The sequence below is a fragment of the Pezoporus flaviventris genome, unplaced genomic scaffold, assembly GCF_033815535.1.
Source record: "Pezoporus flaviventris isolate CSIRO_AGI_PZ_B2104156 unplaced genomic scaffold, CSIRO_AGI_Pfla_v1 ptg000045l, whole genome shotgun sequence".
NCBI lineage: Eukaryota > Metazoa > Chordata > Aves > Psittaciformes > Psittacidae > Pezoporus > Pezoporus flaviventris.
The window spans coordinates 23,532,822-23,543,946 of NW_026892593.1; the positions used below are offsets into that span (position 1 = coordinate 23,532,822).

Genomic DNA, 11,125 nt, shown 5'->3' on the forward strand with positions numbered 1-11,125 from the left:
CATCTAATAAGTATATTTAAGTGAGTGCTTTTTGTCACAATATACTCTATGGCAACCACGTACATATATATTACTGTGTAAACTGAAAGTATAGATATAAGCTCAAGAAACTTTGTGTAAGTGAAGTTATCTGAAAAATTAAAATTTCTTAAATGGATAAACTTGTAATTAGTCATGCTATCATTATCTAATCATTTAAGTAGTTTATTAGTATTGGCCATGCATTTAAGAACCAGATTTGAACTCAAAAACATATTAAAGATAATATTGCAATTCTATTTCACTTGGGATATTTATTTATCTGAACATTTATTTAAACAAAAGCAGTACCTTCCGAGCTGCTAAAGATACATAAATGTACAGTGATTTTTTTTGATCAGTACAAGACACCAGAATTAATAGTGCTAAGTGAGTCTTAACCAAGATATACAATTAAATGAGTAGAAGAATAACTCACATAGTATTTCCAGCAGTGTGGGAAGTGACAAATAGCATTTCAAAGAAATTCGCAACTGACAAAAGAAAAATTAATGCTTTCCACTAAGTATAAAAGTAAATATATGGGTGTAAATGTTTGAATATATAGTTATAAATACACATACATGTGCATTAATTTGAATCTAACAGAGTAGTATACAGTAACACGATTAATACAGGACAACTTAAAAATAATTTTATTGGTTAGTGCTAATGGATTTACTCTTATACAAAATAACCTATGCAGGCCATTAACCAGTAGAAATTTAAAAACACTATTCATTGTTGTAAGTTCAAAGTTAATACACTCATTCATAATCACTGGCTTGCATAAATAAGTTCTTTTGCTGCCTTTAAACATATACAAGTATTAAAAAATATGCAAGACATATTAATACATTGTTATCTTGACAGACTCCCAGCCTGCCTGCAAAGTTACTACACTTCAAATACTTTCTAGTACTTACAGATGTGTCTGAATGCTTCACTTTGCTGCTGCTTTTGAGTGGAAAAGAAAAGGGAATTAGGAAAACCCTGTTGAATACTTAGGAAAATGTTCTGCTGCATAACTGAAGTAGCAGGAGATCCATAAAAACAGTCCACAAAAATGCCATGTCTTTTTTCAGTCTGCAGTGGAGGTGAAAAATTCCCCATGATTGAATCACTGTTTACATTCCACTTTTGATATTCATGCACAAACTGCAGTTTGTCAGCATTCAGCATTTTCCACAGAGGATCCAGAAAATAATGTGTTTGGTAAAGCCACTGTGATGCTGGGTAGGAAGGATAGTGTCCCCATGGCATGAAATAATTCATAGCAAGGCAATGCTCCAGCTCTTTTAAACGCCCTCGCTTCCGCGACCTTCGATGTTGCCTGAAGTCCCCATGAACAAAGTCATTTAAGTTTGATGGGTGAATACTCCAGTAGTTTCCTTTGCCATCCTCACATCTTCCCACCTTGATGAAACAGTCATTTAGTGAAAGGTTGTGCCTTACACTGTTCCTCCAGCCTTGACCTTTGTTCCTGTAGAAAGGAAAGTTATCTTCAATATATTTGTAGATAGCAGCTAAATTCAATTTATTTGTAGGGGAAGAAAGAATTGCCTTTGCAATTAAGGCTATGTAAGATAGGGGTGGTTTTTCCAGAAATCTTGCTTCATCCACAGTCACAGAAAGACCCTTTTTGGCACGTATGAGGGAACTGGGAATTCGAGCTGGAATCCTGTGAACGAGTTTTCCTTCTTCTCCTGCTGCTGTACTGATATCTAGACTTCCATCATTGTTTTCAGAAGACTCTTCACTCATTATGGCAGCCTAAAATCTAGCATTTAGTTTACGTGTTCAGATATTTTGCTGCAAGTAGCCAGTTGGTCCACTGAATATAACCAGCAGGAGAAATGAAAGTTGGACTTTAATGTGATGCTTTCATGTACTCAGATTCCTATTTTATACTCTGTTAAGTCAACACCCTTAACAATGAAAACTGAACTGCCTATGTTTACAAAAGTCAAGGTGCAAGTCCTAGCTGAATGAAAAAAAAATACAAAATAGTTATACTATGTTAAGTATGAAGATAAACAGACCATGACGTTAGCCTCTCACTTCATTATAATCTGTGAAAACACCCTTCAGTGTTCCCCATTGAAACATAATGATTAATGAGAAAGTGATGGTGGCTAGATAGAATTGTGAAAGGATTATACCCTCCAGTGATATGCAGAACAAATTGAAACCAACATGTTGGTTCCTGTGTTTTACACTTAGTCAAACATGTTGTATTTAGTACAATAAACATTTGTTTTACGCACTAAAAGAAAGTAGCATATGAAATGTAACTTGCTATCAAATTTTGTAGCTCAGGGGACATATATTTAGTGAAATGGAATTATAGATGATGAGAAAATGAACATGAGCCGGCAGTGCGTGCTTGCAGCCCAGAAAGCCAACCGCATCCTGGGCTGCATCAAAAGGAGTGTGACCAGCAGGTCAAAGGAGGTGATCCTGCCCCTCTACTCTGCTCTCGTGAGACCTCACTTGGAGTATTGTGTGCAGTTCTGGTGTCCTCAACATGAAAAGGACATGGAACTCTTGGAACAAGTCCAGAGAAGGGCCACGAGGATGATCAGGGGACTGGAGCACCTCCCATATGAAGATAGGTGAGAAAGTTGGGGCTGTTCAGCCTGGAGAAGAGAAGGTTGCACGGAGACCTCATAGCAGCCTTCCAGTATCTGAAGGGGGCCTATAGGGATGCTGGGAAGGGACTCTTCATTAGAGACTGTAGTGACAGGACAAGGGGTAATGGGTTAAAACTGAAACAGGGGAAGTTTAGATTGGATATAAGGAGGAAATTCTTTACTGTAAGGGTGGTGAGGCACTGGAATGGGTTGCCCAGGGAGGTTGTGAATGCTCCATCCCTGGCAGTGTTTAAGGCCAGGTTGGATGAAGCCTTGGGTGAGATGGTTTAGTGTGAGGTGTCCCTGCCCATGGCGGGGGGTTGGAACTAGATGATCTTAAGGTCCTTTCCAACCCTAACTATTCTATGATTCTATGATTACTCCCCATTTTTCTTGTTAACTCTTTGATCCCAGTTGTGCAACTAGTTTTCATGATGAGTACGCATGTGACCAGTCCTGCTGACCCAGGAAACCACTTGAGGGAGCAAGTACCACTCAGAGCAAGCAAGCACTGTGCTCTGGGACCCTCAAAGCATGAGCTGTCCCTTGAACTTTCCCATTGCCCTCAGCCTCCTGAGGTCTGACACTGTTAAGAACAAGAGGCTCATCCTGTGGTTAGTCAAGGAAGGTAATTAAATATCTTGAATTGTGTTCTAAAACAAAACAAAATAAAATGGTAGAAGCTTTGAAAGACCATGTATTGTCTTCTTTTGGGTAACTTTTGAGGGTCAAAATACATAGTTCCAAATGAGATCTGTTTTGATGCATCAACAGCCTCAAAGACTTAACCTTATGAGGCTGAAGTTGGTATAGTTCAGGCTCTGATGGTTTCTGAAAATAATCTGTGGTTGCTTCCTATAGATGCTAATTCTGGCAGGTGCATCCATTAAACTGATCACTTTCACCCTGAGGCGGAAGTTCTCATTCTGGCTGATCATCTTGACTGGACATTTATAAGTCTTTTCGCAGACTTTCACATCCACCAACCTATATTTCAGTTGGCAGCCACAATGTTTTTAGATCACGAAAAAGACTCAGTGCAATGCTATAGTTCACATGGGTTACGCAGCATTTCTGTCAGGACAGAATTGCCACTTTCTTGGTTGCAAGATTTAATAGATTACTTTTCCACTAACCATTGTGAATGGGATGAACAGCCTTGGCTGTTTCAAAATCCTAATGATGACATGATGAGATGCTAATTATTTTTCCTGGGTCCAAAGTCTCAACAATAATTTATTTTGAAGGCATTCATTTTTCCTGTTCTGCCGCCACCTGAAATTCCCTGCTTGGCACATCCCAGAGTTGCCATCATCTTTCCATTACTGGTGGCTTTTCATAGCTGTCTGATGACTGATTTACCCAGTTTGTTCTTTTCTTACTTACAGCAGAATGGTTGCCAGGTCATAGCAGAAATTACTGAGATTAACTCTGAAATGTGTGATCTGGCACTTTATTTATTACAAATCATCCCTTTTCTGTTGATGCAACTGTAAGTAGATCATGCCTAAAGGGTTTCCTATAATAATAACATCAAAAGTTTGATTTCAATTACAAATACTAGATCCACTTTAGATTATTAGGTTATTTCTACTGAGATTTGTGTTTTTATGGAACTGGAGAACAAATGCTACTCACTAGGGCAAGGATCATCTATTTCCATACCCCCTGTCTTCAAGAAAGAACCACAGAATCAATCACATGTTTCTGCCATTTTAGTAGTGACTTTGAAAATGAAGAGGATTTTAAAGAAGGACTAGGCACTGAGACTACACTTTGCCTGTTTACAAATGCCAAATTATATCATGAACAAGCAAAACCATGTTATTACAGTTTTCAAGTTTAAGGGCAGGTTTTCGGAAACTGAGGAAACATGTTATTAAAGGAAACCAGACTGAAGAGTTTAGAAATGTAAATGGACTTGTCGTGGTTTAAACCCAGCCAGACAGCTTGTTCACTCACTTCCCCCCCTTCTTGCCCTCCCCCTACTCCCGGAGGGACAGAGGGGAGAATCGAAAAGAATGCAACTCTCACGGGTTGAGATAAGAACAGTTTAGTAACTAAGGTATAACACAAACCACTGCTGCTACCACCAATAATAACAATGATAAAGGAAATAACAAGGGAAGAGAATACAACACCTCAGCACCAGCTGACCGATAACTCCCCCCCTCTCCCCCCCAGCCCGACCAAGCACCCACCGATACCTCCTCCAACCCTGCAGTCCCCCAGTCCTTCCAGCTAACTCCCAGTTACATCCTGGGCATGACGTGCTGTGGTATGGAATACCTCTTTGGTCAGTTTGGGTCAGGGGTCCTGTCTCTGCTTCCTCCTGGCTTCCCCTCCTCCCTGGCAGAGCATGAGGCTCACAGAGTCCTTGGCCAAACCAAAACATCATTGTTATCAGCTCTGTTCCCAAGCCGAAAATCAAAACACTGCACTGCACCAGCTACCAAGGAGAAAAATGACTGCTACTGCTGAACCCAGGACATTATCCACCCCTTATTCCATACCATTCACGTCATGCTTAGATCCCACATTTTCAATATACCATCACTCTTATCAAAGTGCATGGACCAGTAGCTATAAAGCTGCTGTGTCCATCTGGTCCATGATGTCAGGCTCCATCTCTTGTAACAGTCTTTCAGAGCAGGAGAGACTGTGTGCAGTGTTCACACATGTGAATAATCTGGGCAATAGTGTCCATTACTAAGTCCACCCCTCGATCATGAGTCCATCTCTATGTTGCATCTCTGCTCTGATGGCCTGAAGTGCCATGGGCCTACCAGGCTCAAAATAATTCACTGTCCCCTTCAGCAGTTTCTGCAGCTTGTTGCTGGGGACTCCATACAGCTGCCTTCCATCTCCGATGCTTCCAAAGCACTGGAGGGGCCCAGTGGACTAGATACTTGCCCATACTGTCCCACACACCCTGCCACTCATGACTGTCCAAGCTTGGAGAAAATCTCTTGGTCCCCCTGCATCGTCGTCTAACCCCAGACAAGACCCAAACCCCACTCTGCTCAACTTTTGAGATCAGACAAAATGGTTGTGTGCAGAACACAGTCTGTGTGTGTGCCAACATGCTGATCCCCATCACAGGCAGGTCCCAAGGACACCCAAAGGCCATTCACAACCTTCAGCAATCTCAAACGATGCTGCTGTACTTGTCACTGGGGCTGGTGTAGCTGCTGTGCTTGCCGGCTCTCCCACCACCGGCTTCTCTTTTCCTGAGTCCAGCTCTTCCTCCTCTGCCTTGCCGGGAAATGCTGCGTGGTCTCCTGCATCCTCCTGGGGCTCGGCGGGCGGCTGCCGGGGAATGCTCTCGGCCGTCGCGGGGCTGGGCTCCTCCGCGGGGCTCGGCTCCTCCGCGGGGCTCGGCTCCTCCGCCGCCTTCTCCCGCTGCTCGGCAGCCGCTTCCTTCCGCTCCTCGACCGCCCCGACGGCCCCCACCGACAGCCGTCCCCTGGCGGCCTCCGGCTCCGCTCCCGCTGCCGGTTGCTCCCCGGGGCCGCTCTCCCGGGCTGCTTCAGCAGCCGCCGGCTCCCGGGACCGCTCCCCCTCAGCTCCCCGCAGCCTCACAAAGATGGAGGCGAGGGTGAGGGCCAGGACGGTGAAGAGCAGCCGGACGGCCAGGTACAAGTCCACGGCCACGTCCGTCCCGCCCTGCTGCTGGAGCCCACCCGTATTACAAGCCATTGCTATAAAGCACAGTGAGACAAGAACCTTAGCCCAGGCCCCACACTTGATAAACACCAACACAGCAAATACCGGCTCTACGTAAGTTACAACATTCTGAAGCTGTGAGATCAAGAGGAACAACTCTGAGAGCCAATAAATCAGCATTGTGACAAATGACTATTAATCCGGTCACATCCGTTGTTATCTCAACCCCTCGTGCCCCACGTTGGGCGCCAAAAAGAACTGTCGTGGTTTAAAACCAGTCAGATAACTTGTTCACTCACTCGGCCCCTTCTTTCCCTCCCCCTACTCCTGGAGGGACGGAGAGGAGAATCAAAAGAATGCAACTCCCACAGGTTGAGATAAGAACAGTTTAGTAACTAAGGTATAACACAAATCACTACTGCTACCACCAATGATAATAATGGTTAAGGAAATAACAAGGGAAGAGAATACAACACCTCAGCACCCGCTGACCGATAACCCCCCCCCCCAGCCCGACCAAGCTCTGACCGATACCTCCTCCAACCTTGCAGTCCCCCAGTCCTTCCAGCTCACTCCCAGTTACATCCTGGGCATGACGTGCTGTGGTATGGAATACCTCTTTGGTCAGTTTGGGTCAGGTGTCCTGTCTCTGCTTCCTCCTGGCTTCCCCTCCTCCCTGGCAGAGCATGAGGCTCACAAAGTCCTTGGCCAAACCAAAACATCGTTATCAGCTCTGTTCCCAAGCCGAAAGTCAAAACACTGCACTGCACCAGCTACCAAGAAGGAGAAAAATAACTGCTACTGCTGAACCCAGGACAGTACTAAATGCCCAAAAGTTGACAACGTGAAACTTGAACTCAAACCCTAAGCAGAAAGAAAAAAATGTGTAAGAAAGGGCTTCATACTTGAACAGATGAACGAGCCTTTCAATAAGTGAAGGGAGATTCTACAGGGAATTAAAGATAAAAGTGTGAGCAAGAAGAGATACATTTGGAAGAGCTGAAATCTCCGATCTCCAAGATAAAGATTGTATTTTTTTCCCAGATATGACCTCAAGGAAAATACTAATCCCATACTTCTCCACATTATTTCTAGAAGTGACTTTTATTTTCTTCTGAGTCCTATCTTTAAAGATGAAAGGGTGAAAATCTCTCTCTTTCCCCAAGTCAAGGTTACTTCTAAAAACTATAAGGCAAATTCCTGGTTTATCCTTACTGTTTGTGGGAAATTTCTTGTCACTGCCTGAAATGTCTGCAAAGATTTTACGTTAGAGGGAGAACTACCTTCACTAGCTCAATGTCTGGTTTCATCTGAAAAAAAAAGAATCTGAGTCAGGGAAAGCTTACTGTCTACTTTTACTATATAGACTTTTTCCAACCCGGGGAAGCAGTTTTTTCTACAAATATCCCCATTTTTGTTACTGCAGTCTCTACAGTGGTACTAAAACATTGGATGGTTAGAAATCTGTGATTTCTCACAAAACACCATAGCATAGAACATTCTAGCTTTATATGTTATTTGTATACATATATATATTTAAGAACTGCTTTTTTTTTTTTTTTTTTTTTTTTCTACTTGGCATTATGAAAACAGAACAAATTTTAAACAATGAGCTGGATTTTACTCTGGGTCACAGAGACCAGTTGCAGTCATTGGACAAAGTTTCATTAAAAAATTCTGACAGTGCATACAAGCTATAGAGCAGAAAACAATTGAGGGCAGCCTTTGTCCTCACTCAGCCTTTATTACTGATATTTAACTTCAATCATGTTGAATTTAGAGAGAAACTCTTGCTTAAGTGAAATGCTGTGCTGCTTTGAGAATGATTTTTTTCAAAATATGTTGCACAATATGCAGCAATGTTTTTTTTCTGAAGAATATAACCTTTAAAATCTTTCTTCTACCTCTTGTTCAGCACTTTTGACCATTCAACAGTCAGCTAGAATAGTGTTCTCTGCAAGGAGAGAGTGTTTTTATGCCTTATCCTAATAGGTTTATTTAATAGCAGCAAAGTAATACATCTCACAGTCTCTGCTGAAGAAGTGTAGTTTTCTAGGACACTAGGGAATACACTGTTAGGAAGCCAAGTGGAACCAGATTTTATACTGCTCATCTTTAGTCCGTGCTTAAGACATAATTGTTTCTCAGTTGACACAGAAAGGTATATTCTCTATCCTTCCAGTTAAGACCAAGAAAGATCAGCCGGCCTGTGCTAATAATAGATATGCCAAAAACATAGGCAGGTGCAAGTATATTTTAATTAAAGGTCTGTTTGGTTATTGTGTTTGTTGCTCTGCTGTGTGTTTTAATTAAGTCCCAAGCCTGCTAACTCTGTGATGTTCTTACTATGCTGTTCAACAGAGAAGCTACCCCATACAGAGCTGTCTTATTCTGTACACATTCTTCCTCAGTTCTATCTGTTTTCTCCCCCGTTACTTAGTGTTTAAGGACACCTGGAAACCATTTGTCTTAACTCAACATTTGTATTGAAGATGACATTTTAGAGAAGAAGTGATTAGAGAAGTTATTCCATTAAAATGTTCTAAAATTACCCGTTGCTGTTACAGGCTGAAAGAAAATCGTCTGTTGTCTGCTCCTAGGTATTTTGGGCACCATTTTGCAAGATGCAAAGAAAAAACGATATTATTTTTCATTAAAATATTTTCACACATAGAAACAGTTTATGCAGTTCTTGTATGTATAACAATGCTTGCTTTGGTGTGAATCTATATACGCTTTTGATAAAATATTTGCACCGTCATGAAAAGTTTGACCCAGTACAAATTGTCCAGGTAGGACCTAACTCAGGTGAAGAACAGAGATAAACCTCTACCCCTCTGCACTGAAATAGGTGAAGATTGTGGATTGGAAATTGCTTTCTGGAAGAGTGTGGCCTTCCTCTGTTCTCAGCTATGCTTGTTGGTCTCCACCTTTATAAACACTAACATTTCTTTCCTGTATGAAGTCAGAATCTTTTCCCTATTTTATATTATTTATTTCTTCTACAACATTTTTCTATTTCCTATTTTAACTGACCTTACTAAATAGATGCTGCTTTTCTCACTAGATAATGTTTCTCAGTGGTACCTCTTAGACTAAACTATTAAATAACCTATTGGTTCTCAGTACCAATGTTTCCTTACACCCAGAAGTAAAGGATTTTAACTCAATGAATGAAAAGACAGTTACACAGGTGCACAGAATAATCTGAGTTAATTAATTTTGCTAATATTACTCAATTCAAAAAAAGGAAAAAATGTGTTTGAATACATCTTTGTTTTCAGAAATCCTGCTGCCCACCCTTCCTTCCTAAACAGCCCTTGGCATCGCATGAAGTGATTTGTTTGATGGCTTAGGCAGAATGTCTATCCTACTACTCGCTGAAGCCAATGGAAAGGGTCTCCTTAACTGAACTAGTGCTCAACTGGGCCAAGACAAATCACTGTTTGGTTTTGGTTTCAACAACAGCAACAATGACATCAACAGCAAATAAATGGATCAAACCCCTCTTTAATCAAACTTTAATCTGTTTTCCTACAGTCTAGCAGCAATGCTTCTTTGATGTTCAACTAGAAATGAACTCATTCTCAAATCACGTCTTTGTCTGAGGTATGCTTTTCTTCTCCCTGAGCACATTTGGTGGGCAGCCCTCCTCCTGCTTGCACCTCTTATCTCTGTAATCCACCAGAGTCCATTGGGGAAGTTACCTTCCCATTTACATTTGTCTATGCAGCCTTTTCTAAAGAAACATGCAGAATGAGAAAGGGGAAATGGCTCTTCACAGAAACAGGTGTAACCGTTAAGGTAACAGTGTCAAAAGTTCTCCTTGTTTGCATAATTACTACAGTAATATTTTCTTAGATTACGTGTTGACAGAAGAAATTGAGTTGCCCCTAGAGCAAGAAGCCTCATTTTCCAAACTGTACCTAATTCACACAGTAGAAAGCCAAAACATGCATGTGGCAAATCATCTTTGCAGTTATGTGCAGAGCAGTAAGTGGGAGCAGGCAGAAGTGGTGGTTATGGGAGGGACTCAAAATGGCCTGCAAGACCTCAGCCATTTGAAAATGTGAGTGAAGAACTAGTTTTCTAGCCTGTGCTGAGATCTTTGATGAGGCCACTAATGCTGTCAGTCTCTGATGTGGCTTGTTATATTTGTTAGCTCACACTGTGCCATTACATTATAATCTAGGCTTACCATTTGACATAGGTAGGGGGGAAATAGGAGAGGTTAAATAATATGAAGGGAAATTGTGGCATTTGAGTTCATATTCTTTGTACCGAAAAGACTGCATCTTTCCATGCGGGGGATGCCATTAAAGTAAAAGCCAAATGCTGAGGACAATTGAGAAGCCATAGTTTTATTTCATGTCATGGGACGATGTCCTGCACAGAGGCTGAAAACCCTTTAAGCAGTGCACTGTGTTTCTTCCTCTTGTTTATAGCTGTGTGGCAACAGGGTTTGTGTTTCACAGCTGGCTGCACAAGTTAATTCTGTGAGTTGCTTTTCTCTCCATTTGGCTGGATGATGATAAATGCAGTCAAGCACTAGATGATTTCATAATCTAATTAGTGGTGAATTCAGTCATATTTACAATGGAGCATTGCACATTCATCTCCAGTGTACTCACTTTAAGGTTTCGTAGCATTCCTGGTTCATTTAAATTATTATGGCTAGTCCATAGCTTGAAAAAGCTAACAGTCCTACGATATGGCCCACTGACTTAACTTGGTAAGAAGCCAGGGTAGAATGTGACATTGCCCTTTTATGTCTGAAAATACAGTAAAAACATGGCCTTAAAAAGTTA

General features: G+C 41.6%; 1 protein-coding gene across 1 annotated transcript; it reads right to left on the reverse strand.

The window, feature by feature from the left end:
- Window positions 1-651: 651 nt before the first annotated feature.
- LOC133276378 (forkhead box protein fkh-2-like) lies at window positions 652-1,886 on the reverse strand. Its single transcript, XM_061467090.1, has one exon. It carries the CDS (start codon window positions 1,780-1,782, stop codon window positions 934-936), a length of 849 nt encoding a protein of 282 aa, XP_061323074.1. The 5' UTR covers window positions 1,783-1,886; the 3' UTR covers window positions 652-933.
- Between the last annotated feature and the right edge of the window lie 9,239 nt (window positions 1,887-11,125).